The sequence below is a fragment of the Carcharodon carcharias genome, chromosome 13, assembly GCF_017639515.1.
Source record: "Carcharodon carcharias isolate sCarCar2 chromosome 13, sCarCar2.pri, whole genome shotgun sequence".
Taxonomy (NCBI): Eukaryota; Metazoa; Chordata; class Chondrichthyes; order Lamniformes; family Lamnidae; genus Carcharodon; species Carcharodon carcharias.
Genome location: NC_054479.1, coordinates 55,091,422 through 55,109,142, shown reverse-complemented (window position 1 = coordinate 55,109,142; position 17,721 = coordinate 55,091,422). Strand labels below are relative to the sequence as shown.

The 17,721-nt window shown below is 39.9% G+C and overlaps 1 protein-coding gene across 3 annotated transcripts in view; it reads right to left on the bottom strand.

Annotated features, from left to right (window-relative positions):
- The window catches only part of LOC121285832 (paxillin-like), a 173,093-nt gene that overhangs the window by 13,083 nt on the left and 142,289 nt on the right, over positions 1-17,721 (bottom strand). For 2 of the 3 annotated variants that reach the window (XM_041202703.1, XM_041202705.1), the window contains exons 6-10: positions 16,428-16,629; positions 13,622-13,757; positions 10,286-10,549; positions 1,810-1,992; positions 883-1,056 (exon numbers count right to left, since the gene is read on the bottom strand). In XM_041202703.1, the coding sequence (XP_041058637.1) occupies positions 883-1,056; positions 1,810-1,992; positions 10,286-10,549; positions 13,622-13,757; positions 16,428-16,629 (959 nt within the window). The remainder of the gene's footprint in view (positions 1-882; positions 1,057-1,809; positions 1,993-10,285; positions 10,550-13,621; positions 13,758-16,427; positions 16,630-17,721) is intronic. The other variant, XM_041202704.1, reaches the window with a different exon arrangement.

The window sequence follows — 17,721 nt, the reverse complement described above, 5'->3', positions numbered from 1 at the left end:
CACCCACAAATGCCAATATAATTTACTTAAACTAGCTCTATTTCCTAACAACTTATCTGCGCAAAGTCTTTTTACGTCAGATCACCCATTGCAGGACCAAATGTTCACTTATCCACAGTTTGAAAATAAAAAATAGAAGTCAACTTTAGAAAGTGCCGAAAACAAAAGCCTAAATGAAGTTAAAACAACAGGTGTCCATGATATATTTCCTGCAGTAGGAAGTGCTCACTGTGCGTGCATCACTACCGTTGTTTACATGTGGGTGTTCAATGTTGCTGCACTTTAATTTCTGATCACAGTCCGCTCCACTCTCAAATACAGTACTGTAAGTGTGACAAATTTTGTTTTATTAAACTATTTTCCAGTAAATTTTGCTTTAAATTTATTAAAAATGTAGTTTTTATTGCCTTTGATCCTTCATACAAGTCAAATTTTAGGATGGCCGGAACCTCTCCAATTGACTCCCATTGCAAAGTATGCTTGTCGTTCACGATTTCACCATTTGCGAGGTTTTGCGGGAATGTAACCCCTGTGAACAGCGAGACTTTACTGCATTCCTTTCTTACAGAATGCTATTCCCAGGGAATATAGGAACAGCTGTTAGCTCCAAGTGCACTGTATTTGTTCACATTCATCATTTATAAATCCTTTTACTCTCACTGCTTGTAACTCTTTCGAGTACAAACCCGTTTCCATCTGTTTCAGATGAAGTTACATTGTTTCATAGTTTGCCATTGTGAGATTTGAACTCTTGATCTTGGGGTTACAAACCCAGTACCATAACCACTTGGCTATTATAGATGAAGTGCCCAGTAAATAGTCCTTACTTTCAACCTCTCACAAGATTAACCATTTCATTTTGAATAAATTTGAGATACTCACATCCAGAATGGGTCCATTGCAGTAATAACAGCGGGGGGAGAATAGATTGTGGTAGTCTTTCTCACAGTATGGCTGCCCATCTCGCTCGAAGAAATTCCGGGAACCAATCTCCTCTTGACAATGGGTACAAACAAAGTGCTCCGGGTGCCAGGTACGGCCCATCGCAGTGACAACCTGACAGAAAATAAACACATTTTAAAATGCTTTACAAATGTGGAAGGCAGCAAACAATCTCACCTTTTCAAATACTTACAGCTAGTATCCCTTTATAATTATGTAGCAAGCAAGTTTGTTAATCAAGGTTACATGACTCTTGAAATACTTATACAGCCTGTATTTATCCAGACAATAGATGGTTTGTCACAAGGCAGAATGCTGCACTTCTGGGGAGAATAATATTACATGTTTTCAGAATGCAATATAGAAACACCTCAAAATGTCAACAACCTGACTTTTTCCCTTTATAGATGCTGATTGACCTGTGTATTTCCAGAGTCTCCTACCTTTATTAAACAGATTAGCTACCTCATGAGTGAAGTTGCCTTCTACTGTTACACTGACATCAGTATTGCTGTGTTGAATAGACTTTCATGGGCATATGTTCAACAAGATAGCACAGGCAGCAGCAGTATTTTGTTCACCTGCCTCAATAAAAGGGGTTTCACTATATACAGCAGACATAAGTTTGAACAGCAAACTTCTTGTTTTTCAGTTAGAACCTACATAACTCTTATTTGTTGCATATAGGCATGATCTTTAGTTCTTTTCACAAGAACAGGATATACACCTTCATGATATGCATAGCATTAAGAATGGACTCAAACTACAAGCCATCGGTGCCTACCTAGTACCAGAGATTGTTTCTATTGACTTCTACAGACAAACAAGCTGCAGGGACATTTCAAATCCTGAGCTAGTTCTCCTCACCTGTCCAGCAATAGGCTTCTTGCATGCAGCACACACTCCTTTTGCAACAGTCGCAACGCCCAGCTTATTCAGCCCAACATGCAATTCATCCAGCATGTTATCCAGTTGGCTTCCAGCTTTTTGAGGACCTGCTACAGTGGAGGAGCCACCATGCTTTCCTTTAGACCCAGACTGTGTCATCATCTGTGAACAGAATAAAGGGAGAAAAACAGTTGCCATGTTAAATATTCAACAGGTTGCAGCACTGCTATCCCGTTAAGCAACAGGTTATTTTATTCTGAGGCATGTTAATTCACTGATGTAAAATCATTACCAGCAGTTTTAATGGATTATTGTTCACCTTTAGATAGAGCCGTTATTCTCCAAAAGAAAGCCTATGTCACAAACCATGATTTATGCAACCTTCTCTTTGGTGATATTTTTCAGCTCCTACATAATTCTTGTTTATTGCATACCGGCATGATTTTTAGTTTTTTTGACAAGAACAGGACTTACACCTTCATGATATGCATGGTAAATGATATACTTGCAAAACTCAAATACCTGTTTGTTTATTTTACTATTAGACATTACGGGCTGGATTTAATGCAGCCCTTCATGGCAGGAACCATGGCGGGCAGGCCCACTTAATCATGGAGAGGCCTTGCACCAATCTCCTGGCGGTAGCAAAAAGCTCCCCTGATTAAGTTGGAGGGTGGAATGGGCTAGTGGGATATTCCTAGTCACCGGTGGTGGGTTGTAAATTAGGCTTATTAATGAGCCAGCTGACACCGATTATCTCCAAGTCCATTGCAATTCAGTGGTGGCTCGGGGTGGGGCGCTGCCTCCCACCTTCCCTTGCCTCCAACATGCCCCCCATTTCATCCTCACTCACCTTTGGCCTGGGGTCCCTCAGCAATCCTGGACCCCTGGTGTGTGCAATGCCAGCAGCTGGCTCTGTTCCCATTGGCAGTGACGACAATAAGGAGCTGCCAGCCTCTGATTGGCCAGCAGCTCTCTGTGGCAGGACTTCTGCTGCTGGGTCCTGAATCCCATGGAAGGTTTGACGGTAGACACTTCAGTGCCTGAAGGACATTTAATACCATCAGGCCTTCCCAAGGGTTCCCCGCTGGTTCACCAATAGGTGGGTAAGACCCCTGTTGGGCCAATTAAATCCAGCTCTATATTTTACTTATCAAGAAAATCAAAAGGTTTATTTGTGTAGTTAATCTATGCAAAAATGGAAATGATGTCTCTTATTGTAATATTTATGCTATAACTCCATGCAGATCACAAAATTATGCACAAGGGATACGTAGCCTTGTTAAATGCCTTTGTAGCTCCATAAAACACTCAGTAAGATGCTGAACAGAGGATTGCTGGACTACACTGTTTGATCAATAAAGGCCATCAATCAAGTACTGTCTACTATCAAAGCTTTCCTGGGTTAGCATGAATCAATCAAAGCTGAAGTTTGCTGACCTGGTGTATCTGAATTTTATTGACCAGCCATAATTGATCAGCGATGGGCCTGTATCCCATGGGGTGCATGGGGTGGGGAAGGGCATTTTGATAAGTGTTTTTTAACTATATTCTTACGTTACACGAAACAAAATCTACAATTTTGAAGATATTAAAATATGTTTTAGAAAGCTGGATTTTTCAATGTTAAAAGAACTCAGTTAACATGATTAAAATGAGGTACAAAAAGTTACAGATTAAAAATTAAGAATGTAGAGAGGGTTAGATTAATCAGTTATCTTCAGAATTTTTACAGAATTCAGCATCAAAGCTGTTGGAATATGTGAGCAGACTTTCTTGCTGCACTTGGGTAAAGTTGATCGCTTGGGCATGGTCAAAACAGTTAAAGCAGATGGCAAGGAGAATGCAACTGTAATGTTTCTCGCCCAATTTTACATCCATTTTGAAGCTAGGGTATGTGCTACTCTCTCCTGCCAAATTTCTCTGCATTTCCTGCACCCAAGTGATCCAGTATCCCCTGAGGCAGGAACAGGAAAATGTGTCCCATTATGTCTTGAATGCTGGTGAGAGTACACAATTAATACAATAGCAAGATGAGGTAAAGGAGCACTTTTTTCTCTTGCCTGTCTTGAACAGCTTTTTAAGGTGTTGCCTCAATGACATTTGGCATCCTTTGCAGATATTTTTGTCTTTTCCTCAAATTTCTGATAGAGCTCACAGGCTGCAAAACCGCATTTCTGCAGTAGATGTCAGACAGCCTTGAACCACATACTAGCAAGTGCGGGAAACCTAACCAAAGTATAATCTGGCAAAGAAAAAACATTGTACAAAAAGCTGCAACAAATTTTATTAGATAAGGAAGGACAAGAGAGTTCCAATTAAAAAAAAAATCTTACAGAGGGACAAGTGATCATGAATAACCTTATCCATACCTTGTGGATGTAGGACAGAATGAGTGGATGAAAAACCGCACATCATATCATTAGCAATAGAGAAATATCCATATCATTCATTAAGCTAGACAGTATAGTTTCAGAGGTAATAAAATATTAAGTTACTAAAAAAAGTCATTGGCACACAGTTATTTTACTGCAGTGGCACTTTGAAACCATTTGTGGCTCTTAGTCGACCTCTTGCTCCATGTACCTCAATTTATTATGTGCCCATTGACCCATGCTGGGACTTACTGCAGTTCTTGCTTTCCAGCAAAGGAATGGTATTATGAGGTAGCACTATCCCAGTTTCCACAGTGCAGTTAAAATAGCTCTAATAAAACAGGACTATCTAATCATAGAAAAGGAGGCTATATAGTACCCCAGTAATTTTTTTTATTTTTCTTGCTGGATTTTCACAAAGCATCCTTCCAAACTTATCTGATTTCAGATAAGCCATTCTTCAGGGAAGTCACAGGCACAGATTGCAGCATTCTGATGAGTTATCCTCAAGAAAGATATCGGTTGGGATTGTGGCTTTTTATTTCAGTCTTGTAACATTTTGTTACTGGACATCTAGCATTTTTTTTGAATATTTATCATAACAAACAACTCCAAACTCTAAAGGGATGATTCAGCTTTCTATAAAATTATCACCTTCCAATATGCTTAGTTAATGGTTTTCTGAGATAATGCAATCATGTAATGCAAGCATTCAAGTAATCCAACTAGAATCAAACCAAAGTAAAACCTCAAATGAAGAGGCTCCATGGCAAAATAATTGAAGAGGTTAATGACCATTTATTCAGCTGACATCCTAACATCATATGGTATTAACAAATGAGAACAAATCAAACTGCCATATTAATACATCACACTAATGCAAGTGTCAACATTGGTAACCTGCGGTTGTATCGTTGGAAATAACAGCCCTACAGAACAAGCCAATACACTAGGCTTTGTGGATGTTAGACTGCATTCACTGTCTCTATTTGAAAAATCAAATTCTCTCATATACACACATTTACGTTTGGTTTTTGTTGCCGTCCACACAATGAGGGAGGGGCTGGGCGTGGGGGAAGGGCAACTGGATCTACCAGTCCCAGATGGTCTCCTTTACGGAAGGGGGAAAACAACATGTTGATAGCACGGCCTGGATTAATTGGCTAGAAATGGATCAAGAGATAGAAATGTAACAGAACAGAATGAAAGAAATTAAAATAAACTATGAAAAGGGGTACAGAGTGAAATTCAAACATGCAAAACACATTGAAGATGCCAGCAGTACATCTGCCACACAAGAAAATGTTATAGTATGGTCCAGTCAAGCTCCAGGCTAGCTGTTATCACTGAAGAACAGAATCAGTTTATTAACCAAGTCTACTAGATTATTCAATAAAGGTAATTAGGGCTGGAAAATGTAATACATTGCTTCAGTGACAGCATTTAGCATTATTTGGTGCAGGTGTGGCACAATACCACTTAAAGTGGCAGCATTCTGCCCTATCATCTTTTTTTTAAATCTGCATTTCAGTTGCACTACAACAAAAAAAACTAACTAGGATCTCCTGCTGCCCAATTTTCAGCACAATACATTTAGATGAAATGTTATTTGGTTAATCAGTTACTTCATTGCCAGCTATGGAGCAATCAACGTACAATACTGCCGGCTGCATGGTGATGGGAAAGCAGGAAGGAGAGAAATGGCTTCCCCTGGAACTGAGCAATTTCAGCTTCTGTGAGCTGAGATTAGAGCCTGGATTTGGAGACTGGACCATATTATTGATAGGGCCTGCTTAATATTTGCCTGAAACACAGAACTCTGTTCACATAGGGCTAAACGCTAAGCAGCAACTTTCACCTTTAGAAGCATGGCTGGATTCAAAAATGTCGCCATACAATATATCAATCAAAATGCAGACATATCTCCTCTATTGTTAAAATAGCTTTCAAAAATCTTGGTTTTCTGTTTAACCCCAAGCACTTCTCGCCTAAGCAATTCATAACTTTCTCTAAAGCTTAAGACTGTCCAAGATTTGAATATAGTTCTCACTTTGAAGAAGCTCTTCTTGTACCTTGGGAGTATATAAGAAAAAGCTCACATTTCTTCCTCTCATCCAAACTCAGTCTCACTTTTTCCACTTTATCAATACTAGTATAATCTCTTTTGTTCCTTCAAAGTTTCAAATTCACTGCCATGCATGGTGTTTTTTTTCGTCAGGACATCCAGACTATGTTGCAATCATTACACTGCGTAGTCTGCCAATCTTTTCCAGGACCTCAAAAGTATTTGCATTCTTGTGTTCTGAATTGCACCCTTTTTCCTACAATGTTCAGGATTTTAAAACTCATTCGATTTAACCCATTCAACAGTTTCTGATATAGCTCATTTTCTTTTTTAATATTTTCAAGAATTGCTTCAGCCCAGCACAAATGGCATTGGCTCCAAAATAAAATATACAACTCAATTTTGGGTTGGATTTCAAATCAACTGATAATAGAAAGTAATATGTTGTTCTCTTAATTTCCTTCAATGATTCAGAGACAAGATATAGATACACTTCCCAATATGAAATTTCATCTTTATGCATCGTGTGATGCATAATCTAAAACCATATAAGCACCCATAATCACTGTTCATGGTGCTTTTTGCAGTTCACACTCTCAGTTCTATTGAACGACAATGTGCAATGCTATTCCTTTGACCCTCCTAGATATTATGCAATAATTCATCACTGACAGCTGTTTAATTATGCAGACAGCTAACTGGTTACTCAGGCAGCTGTTAGTAAATGCAAAAGCAAAATGCTGCAAATGCTGGAAATCTGAAATAAAAAACAGAAAACATACAAAACTTAGCAGGTCAGGCAGTGCCTAAGGTGAGAAGAACATTTTAAATTCATGACCTTTCAATCAGAACAATGAAAGGCCATCAACCTGGAACGTTGTTTCTCTCTCCACAGATGCCAGACCAGCTGAGTATTTCCAGCATTTTTTGTTTTTATATTAGCTGTTAGTAAATGATGTTGGAAGCACATTTCTTGGATGAAAGTTGCAACATTCCTGAAGATATCACTGGCATTGCATCTTTGTACTGGTAAATGCAATGGCATTGTGCAGCAATTATGTCACAGTACAAAGCAAGTTTCTAAAACCTGAAGCATTTTACAAGGATAGAACAGGTTTGCCTTCCAGTTCAAGTTTATTTTTAATAAGTGGATTGGCAGTGTTGTACAGTTAGTTACGTCTTTAGGTAACATGACAGCATGAATGTAGACATATTTAAAATCTCAAATGATCTCCTAGAAGGGTGACTCTATTCGTCTACTACAACCTCTCATGCCCATACCTAATAGGTCACAGCATTGTGTACTGCATAGCCAGTAGCTGACTCTAGATTTACAACTGAAGCAGCGTGCATAGAACAGAGCATGCTGAGTTGAAAAGAATGCCCTGCCTTCTCAAAGGGTGAAGCTGAAGTGAGTGACAAAGGTTCAAAGGCTGCATTCACCTATAAAGAAAAAATGAAAATTGCACAAAACTGGGAGAGGCCAAGTTTACAAATACATGTATAATTTCATGAGAACAAAACTTCACGGCTCAATCATTTTCTTAATTCCACAATGTTAAATGTCTCTACTGGTGTTGTGTCAAATAACTTTACAAAATAAACAGCTTGATAATGTGATTATAAGTAGGAGCTCAATCAAATAATATATACAAATAAAAATTTACATAAGTGATGGTTCCATATGCCAAAATATGAATTCTAAGTGCAAGGTTTATTCATAGACACTAAGCTTTCAGATCAGCTTGACAACTTGGTATCAGTTTGATAACTTTCACTCTAATGTCACTATATCACTTCTCCCATTTACTGTGACCCTCAGTTAACACTAGTACAGAGTTAGTGCCTAGATTCATGTGTTAATGTTATGACCCTTTTAGTATCTGCAAATTTGACCAATTTGCAGATTAATTTCTGATGTAATTGATGTAATCAAAGTAATTAATGTGAATTAGAAACTCAGTTAACTCAGCATTAATGTGGATCAAATATTGTATAGCATAGTACCACACTGTACAATATATTTACTGAATATGTGATCAGGAAGTCCAACAAGTAATTTCTATTTTGTTAATCGCTCGCCCCTCTCCCAACATGTTTCCACTTAGTAGCCCTCATTGGTAACATTTTGATAATTCTACAACACCTGGTTAGGAACAAACATAACAGAGTAACATTTCTGACAATACACAACACTCCAAACTTCATTATCCTCACCACTGCAACCATCATAAACTAGTGATCTATATAATAGTGATAAGACAGCATCAAAATGGATTAAGAGTATAGATTTCAATACCTGGATACTGGTTACATTAACAGGATGATAACTGTACCTCTGCAACAATTCTATATGTCAGAACATTTCTTAGACTATTTACACATTAAGAAATCAGCTTATGTACCTACAATCCGAGCAAAGTACACTAGAAAAGGAGTGAAACTGAAGCTGAAGCTTCAAAAACTTCATAAATTAAGTGATTTTAAAAATATCTATAATCATGAAAGATGGAATACTTCCATGCCTGTGGTTGGATTTGTAGAGTGTCTTCATCACTGCTATTGGCATCAGTCTGACAGCCTATTGACACCATCGCTCTAGTGGGTGTAGAAGGAGATGGCGAAGGCTCAGCTTGGACAACAGTGGTCTGTACCACAGGCAGAGAGAAGGAGCATGGATGCTGTTCTGGTGACCAAATGCATGGGCTTAAACAAGTAGGTGGTGGTATTGAAAGGACAGATGGTTTCTGATATGCATCAGATGAACTACTCCACTGAGGTGCAGGTTGAGATCTTGGGCGGATGGAAGACAACGGGGAAGAAGCAGAAGGTTGGGAAGACAAAGGGAGAGGAGGTGGAGAAGGCACAGGAAGGTGAAGTGAGGCTGGTACAGGGTGAGGAAGTAGGGAAGATACAGGGGGAGGAGGTGGGGAAGGCACAAAGGGAGAAGGCAGGGGTGAAACTTTCAGAAGCTCATTTTTCCTTTTTTGTTGGCATTGTTTGACTGGGGGGGAGGGTGAAACAGAATGAGGTGATGGAGTAGAACCCTTCGAAGAAGAAGGGGGTTCTGGGGTGATTATTATCTGGAGAGAAACACATAGCAGCTTTAGTACTGAGAATCTGATATAGATTATGGGATATTTTCATTCATACAGGCCAATCTGCACCATGCTTTAAGCTATTTGACAAACAGGTTGATGGAGAACAGCAGAACTCCACAGCATTCAACATACCAGCTGGAGAAACCTCTACCATTATCCAAGTCACTTTGGCCAAGTCACAGTGATTTTCTTAAGCAAGCAGATCTTAAAGAACCTTCGGCTGTGCCATTTGCAAATACAGATTAGTATTAGCCTTACAGCTGAAGTCAAAGACCGTGTAGGGCTTGGTATGGCAGAATATAGCTTAATTTCATGAAATCATGATTGAGAACAAGCAACATCATTTAAAATCACCATGATTAAACTGTTTAATACTATTTACAACCACCTGTTGAGCATCAACTACAAACAACTGAGCTCACAGGGGCACTAACAGAATAATCATAGAATTGAGAGATACAGGTAACGCAAATAAAACTGGACATTAAAACCAAACCCACAAATCTCCCACAGAACATTATAAATCCAAAAAAGCATGATCTGCAAGTTTCTGTGCACATGTAGGAAAAAAGGAAAGAGGTGAAATTGGGCTTGGGAAAGTTACTAACAGGAATTAATTGCATTCATTCAATCTGAGCCTCAGCTGCTTTATGCACTTTCCTATGGACAGCATGACCACGTCCAATTGTGCTGCAATACACAATATAACCAATAGCTGATCAAGCAGAAAACTCTCTACATTGTATCTGGCTGTAGCAAACAAATGTACAGTAGGCTGAGCTCACAGCTCAATCAGGATTATAGCAAATTATTAAGCAGTCCATGCACAATGCATTAAAATCAAATTTCTTTGTGCATCAAACCTTACTTCATGCACTTCTTTGTCACAATTTTTCATGCATTCTTCTAGCTACCTTCTCAACCACGTGAGTTCCCTCCTCATGTTTCCTGACAGGTTTTGAAGTGATGACCAACCCCTCTGTGAGCCAGTCATCCACTTTTCTATTCTTGGGCTCCTTCTTTTCGATCCCCAGTCTACCATGCAGCTCCTCAATTAGCCTATCCTGAGACACGTTTTTATTAAATATGACAGGCCCAAATTTGCGACGTTGGAAGTCCTCTTGGTACATCGGGTGTACGTTCGAAGAATGCTTTGTCCTCTTAATAAGAGATTTCATCTGCACCACAGGGAACATTACATAGTGAAACTACAATTCTGCAAGTTACACAGATATACTCCTCACACACAGCATTTACACTCACACTCAAGTTAACGTGCAGACTTTTCATGAATGCTGTTGTCATGTGCAGCACTTACCTTAACATAACAGAAAACTCCAAACTCCTACCAAGTAATTTGAAGAAATGCATGTACACATTTGGCAGCAGTTAAGGCACTATTCCTGTTAGGGCTCCAGGCAGAGAGCCTCCGATTAAGATGCTCACCTCTGTGTGCCACTTTCCTGTTTACTTTACTTGATGACAACCAATCCAATCAAACCCAGGCCAGATATGCAAATTTCTACAGCACAATGGCATGGAAACCAGCTCCGAGAGATTAATTTTAGGGAAGGAGCCAACAGCATCTCACAAGTCCCACAACAAAGTGGTCTCTGATGTCATTGGATCTCCTGAGGTCCGCTCCTCTTCATTATAATGCACTGCATACCAGGGTTATTATTTGCCTGCCTTCCATGGCAGCCCTTCAAATATAGAACTTACTGGATCAAGGAGACAAAAACAATTTTCCACACATTTGAGGCATATTCGATTGTCTGTACCCCATATATCTAGGTGGCACACAGAGCTCTGTCACAGTGTTGCACACACAGACAATTAGTCCAATTTCAGTGTCTACACCCTTTGTGAGTTTAGAAAGTAAGGCAATTAACGTTCACCTCATTCATACATCCATAAAAACTCCCAACGCTAGTAATGCCATTAAACACAGTCAGTACTGGCTACGACTTGGACAATGTTAAGAGCATTAAACTCTGCAACAATACATGTTCTGTGTCTAGCACTATTCTGACCATGCAGTAGGGACTCATGCTATAAATCTCTGTAAAACATTCCACATTCAAACTTTCTGCCTGCCTGACTAGAAGCAGAAATCCGTTCCACTGTAAGAGTTTGAACTGGAGGTAAATCAAAATGCTCCTTTTGCACTCCCTCATTGGGTTGATGATGCGGTGAACAATGATTCGTGCCACTTTGTTCTAAATCCATTTCCCTTTGTTTCGGTGGCTGTTGTGCTGCCTGTTGTACGTGTTTTTCATATGACTTGATCACACTGAGTAACTTTGTTGAGTCTTCTCCTCCAGGTTTGGCTCCATTTGCAATACCCTGTTGATACTGTGGTCTCTCACTCATCTCCATATTCAAGGTGGAAAGTTCCATCGTATCAGGACACAATGACACTCTGTCTACTGATACCTCCTTGGCTTCAAGGACCTCTTGTTTTGCCTCCATGTGCTTTTCTGGCACAGCCTCAGGATATAAGGACAACAGCTTATCTAAAGCTTCATTCATCTCAGCAAAGTCAGTAATCAACGATGTAGCAATCTCCTGCTGCCCAGTGCCTGAGGTCAATGCTGGATTGGATACAGACGTCTCAGTTTCAGTGGCATTTAAAGGATTTGATGTAACTTCATTTTTCACTTCAGTGATAATGAACTGGTTCCCAGGTTCTTTTTCACTTCCCACTATCTGCACATCCCTGACAGTGGTCTTGTATGACTCAGGAGGTTCTGAAATGGTTGGCATCACTGACAGAGAAACATCAGTGTCCAGTTCTGAACTTGCATCGGCATTAGGTGAAGTTGATGCAAAAAAGACAGATGATTGAACATCTGGATGGTCAAGCAACCGAGTGACAGGATTAGGTAATGTGGAAGCAGTTGAGTGTAAAGAGATAGGCTCATCAATATGCAGCAGCTCTAGCGGACTGGGTGTTCGTGAGAGTGGCAAGAGTAAACCAAGTATAAACAGGGAATTGCACGGCCTGGGCAACTGCACCCCTATTGCTGATGGAGTAATGATAGATTGGGCAGCAGCAGACACTGGGAGGGCATTTGGAGCAGATATTTCTTGCTTTTCATCTGATTCAAAACTTATAGGAGTTACAGTACCAGCCTAAAATCGAGGAGAGGGGAGTAACAGAAAGAACAGAAAAGTGAAGTAAATTGGAGAATAAGAGAGAAAATAAATGAAGAAGATTTTAATGATCCGATCTTGTCCTTACCTATCCCCTGCTGAGGGACACCACATTACATTCACCCTATTACCCCATCTCCGGCACCACTTCAAGACACCCAATGTTCTATCTATTCTTCAAGTGTTTCATGGTCCACCCTGCACTATGTTCCCCAGCATCTCATACCCCAACCATTCCCCTAACACATCAAGCATATCACACAATGCACTCTCCCACTGCCTTGCTTTCCATCCATTATGCCAATACTTTGTGCTCCATCCTACATTACATTGGCTCCATGCCTCACACCCCATCTTTCTGGCCCATCCCACAAAACATACCACTATATTGCATCCACACTCCCAGCTTCTCATGCCTCATTCCTATATCCTTTTTACAGGCACCTCTTGAATAATCTGTCTCTGCTTCCTGGTGCCAATTCTTTCTTCTTGCCTACTAGTAATCAATGCAAAATGGAGTACTGAATTGTTTTTGACACAGTCTAGATAAAAGGTGAAGAATAATTCAAACCCAATTCAGTTCAATTTCTTCCTAGTTCATGCAACATACATATAACCTCCAAAATACTAACATTAAGATAACTGAAAAAAAAGTTGCATTCGTCATCTGAATAAATTCCAGGTATGATATAGGTAATAATTATCTGAATGAAGCAGCCATGTCTTAAATATTCCCTTCAACAAGATGAAGGGGGCACATTCCTGTCTATTTATCAACAGAACTCCAAGTACTGCATTCCTCCCAGGTAAAGTTTTGCTCCAGTAAATAACCACCCAAGCCTCATTAAAAATTAGTTTCAGATATTCTTTCCCAAGTTAAAATGCAGAAAACACTTTTTTTCCCTGAATACATTCCTGTTGCCTTGATAAATAACAGGTGCCTGCTGCTGGCTACGTATTCCTGTCAGCTGCATTTACAACATTCAACACAGCTTTCACACAACTCACTGGGCTGCCTAGGAGACAAATGCTTTTGCCTGGCTTTTGTACTTTAGTACTGGACTCAGGAAGGACAGAAACCTGTTCACACTCACATTGAATACAGAGAGGGATTCCATCAACTCATCGAGCTCACGAGTTGCTGAGGATGCAGAAATGCGTGCCTGCTGCTGGCTAGGGGTGTCACGCTGAGAGGCTGGCCCTTCCACTGGAGACACAGCTGTTGCAGGACTGAAAATGAGACCAAACTAGTCAGCATCATCTGGAACTACAACACACCACAATGGTATGCAGTGCCTAAGTTGAAATTCATTTTGCTGCCTGCATTGAAACATTAAAGTTAAACTGAAACAAAAATGAAATATTCCCAATCAAGCAAACATAAAGAATGCTAAATATAAATTAGTCTGTTACCTGTGATGTTGAACACAAGTAGTCAAGACCAACTTTGAAATTTTCATGCTCAGCAAGGTTAGATGGTGGGAGATAATGTGAGGGACAATGGGAAAGAATGAGACAAGAAAATTAGAGAAATTTGAGTGGGTGGGAGAGGACAGGAGGCAGTTAAAAGACGACGGCAATGCAAAAGGAGGTCACCGAGGAGAGGAAGGGGAAGAGGGTAAGAGAAATGGAGAGGGGAGGAGGGAGTGCCATTGAAAGAACATTGGCTAAGGGTGGTGAGTTGAGGGGTTTACTGTAAAAGAGGAAATGAAGTGAGTGGGGTGGGTAGGTGGACTGCTGAAATCTTGATCATTGGGAGCATTTAGTTTTGATCATTTGATAATGGTACGAGCAGTAAATGTGTTCATTTGGGGACACTGGAGACCTAAATAATTCTCAGCAGGTAACTAAATAATGGGGACCAATTTCTTGGTAATGGTGAACTTGCTTAACGTTAAGTATATATGTTGCATTTACCCACATACAAACGGTTTATATTCTCTCAAGAAGCTGTTAAAATATGAAGTTTATAGGTTTATGATGTTTTGGGATGTTTAAGACAAAATGGACTACAGAAGGGGGTCATGTGACCTGCTCCAAATCCTGCTTGACAACAAGCCTGTGTGACTTGGCTGCTAAGGGGACAGCGAGGCCCAGGTTATTTTACTGGGAAGGCGAGGCAAGATGTTCATATCTGTAGACAACGCGATGAACATTTGTGCTGACTTAGGGTAGACTATTAGTCTACAAGTTTTACAGGAAGGTGTTCAGAATGTCAGGCTTTATAAATGGCTAAACTTTAAACTGTCTATTTAATTCCAAGGTAGAACAGAGTTGCGGGTTTAGGAGATAGTTAATCAGCATTTCTACCTGAATACAAGGCCCGTATGATTCACATTACCATGAAAACGGGCTTGGAGCGGGGAATAGGCCATAGAAAGCCATTGTGTATCGGCTAACAGGGTTTTGTTAAGAAATCCATAAACCTCACAGACAGGTCAGTCTGCAATAATCTGAGAGACAGCAGAGAGATAGAGGCAACCAGCCTCTATTGTTTACTCAGAATGTGGATGGGAACTTGTGCACGATAGACCAAGGTCATGAGGATTTGAACGAGGCTGGCAGATTCATCTAACTTTGGTTGGAGGGAGGAATCTCCAGGGTAACCCTCATCATAAAAGTCAGTTCGGGGATTAGAAGTTATCTGGTTAGAAAAAGAAAACGAACGCAAGCTTTCAGGAACTGACAATAGTTTTGGCTGGTTACTGGAGAATAAAGTGTCCAGTAAAGGGACAGTGTAAACTATAACTATGGAGGGGGATTTTCGGTCGTTTTAAAAGTTAAATGAGGAAACTTTTCTGTAGTTTAGAGAATAGCTAGCCTACTAAAATTGTGCTTAATCAATGTTGTTACAGTAAAAATCTTCAAACTTGAAATCTTGTGTGAACCTTCCAGTCAATCACTGGAAATTCAAATATCTTTCTATAAGTTGTTGATCTCTGAGGACTGACAACTAGAAAATATGCATCTAGATTCAAACTCAGTTCAGTTTCCTATTCTACTGCCATGATTCATATTGTAATAAGAGGTTTTTTGTAATTTAAAAATATATGAATGGCTTCGAGAATCTGTATGACACTGAATCATAATACAGAAGTGCCAAATGCAACATGTTTGAGGTACTGTGATATGGTTGCAAGGCTCCTGTTGGCTGATTTGACTTTCTCTTGCTTTGTAAAAAATTACAAAGTATGAATATTACTATATGACCTTCTTGTAATCAATGAAGTGCGAGTTGTGCTGTATGGACAAGATCACTGAAAATGCATGATGCACACATTAAAAAAGTTTAAAAAATAAAATGATTGAGGAATAACATAGCAACATGTAGTTCCTCTTTGCAACTTTATCTTGAACAAGCTAAGTTGCAACTTACTGGGCAATAAATGAGTTTGTATACACACACACATGCACACACATGTATTTACATAAACAGAGACATGAAAAAGTGGCTTATAGTACTTATATAGGAACAGAAAAGTCAAAAGAGCTAAGAACCACTTGCCAACAAAGACTCACTCGTAGGAAAGAAAATTGTGGTCGCTTATTAGGTCTGTTAGAGACAGAAGTCCCTTCAATTTCATAGTTGCATTCTTTACCTTGTGGTACTTAAGGAATGATAAAATTGACAGGATTCCCTTTTTAATGTTTTTGCCACGTTATTGTGTAACTTGATGGAGGTCTGCATATAGTGTCAAAAAATCTCTCTAGCCCAAAATGGCCAAACACTCAATCTCATTATTGCAGTCACTAACTCAATGACAAATCACAGAAAAACCATTAGTATGCATGTGTGCGAATTACAATTTTCTAGCAATACAGCTGAGCCGAGGTTATACCTCGGCCTACTGACAGGTGAAATAAGAATCGACTGACTGAAGGACAACAACATATACACACCTTGGACTAGGAACTGAGCTCTCCAGCTCATCTAATAAGCTTTCCACGCTAGGTCGAACATCCTCAATTCCTCGGCCCCCATTTCTCTTGGGTTTTTCTTTTGTTGGGGGAGGTATTTTCTTCCCCATTTGAGTTCCATTTTCCTGACCAGTGTATTGAGAGCCAGCCACTGGAGCAGGATGGGGGGTGCGGCTGGATTCCTCTGAAGAATGACAGATAAAACAATAAGATTTAGTCACACCATAGCCAATAGCTCATGCCTGATTTAAAGCTACCTTGGGAGCAAAATTTATTAGAAGCTCTTTTAAACTAGGTTCATGGTTATCCTTGGAGATCTCTATATCTTATTCTTGCCCATCTGTCATATAAAGAAAAAGTCTGCATTTATATAGCACTTCTTCAATTCCTCAAGCCATCCCACAATGCTTCAGTCTGTGGATTACTTCTGAAGCACGGTTACTATTGTAGATAAAGGCAGCAGCCAAGTTACACACTCAGGCGGTCCCACTTATAGCAATTGAATAAATGACCAGATAACATGTTTTTACTGTTGTTGGTTGAAAAAAAAGTGTCAGCCAGGACATGGCAATAGATGCTGTGGGATCTTTCACAACCAACTGAGCTAAGAGATTGGGCATTGGTTTAATGTCTAATTTGGTAGATGGCACTTCTTGTAGTGCAGCTCATCCTTAATAATTCACTGAAGCATCAGCTTAGATTATGTACAAGAGTTTGTAGTAGGGCTTGAAGCCCCGCCCCAAATCTTTGATTCAGAGGTTAAATGCTCCAAACGGTGTGTAGTTTTCTGCTTTTAAAAAAACAACTATTTGTGACATGAGCTCGCCCTCAGCTTGCTAACTCCCTATGATCACATGGCTGAAACACTGGGAACCTGCAGGTATTGATCTGAGTACAAACAAACAATGGAGCAGTGCATTGATTCATAAAGATCAGAAATCACAACTACTTTAGAATGTGCTGTCCATGCATGCTGGGTCAAAATCCTGGAACTCCCTTCCTAACAAACTGTGGGTGTACCTATACCACATGGACTGCAGCGGTTCAAAAAAGTAGCTCACCACCATCTTCTCAAGGGCAATTAGGGATGGGCAATAAATGCTGGCCCAGCCAGCGAAGCTCACATCCCTTGAATGAATAAAAAAAAGTGAGGGGTAAAATTAAACTGCAATTCACCCCTAAGATATTGCAATTTCTCCAAAATCTAATGATGTAGGGCAGGCCAATGGTGCAGTGGCCTGGTTCCATAATCTATTGTGCCAAAGCATAGTACAAT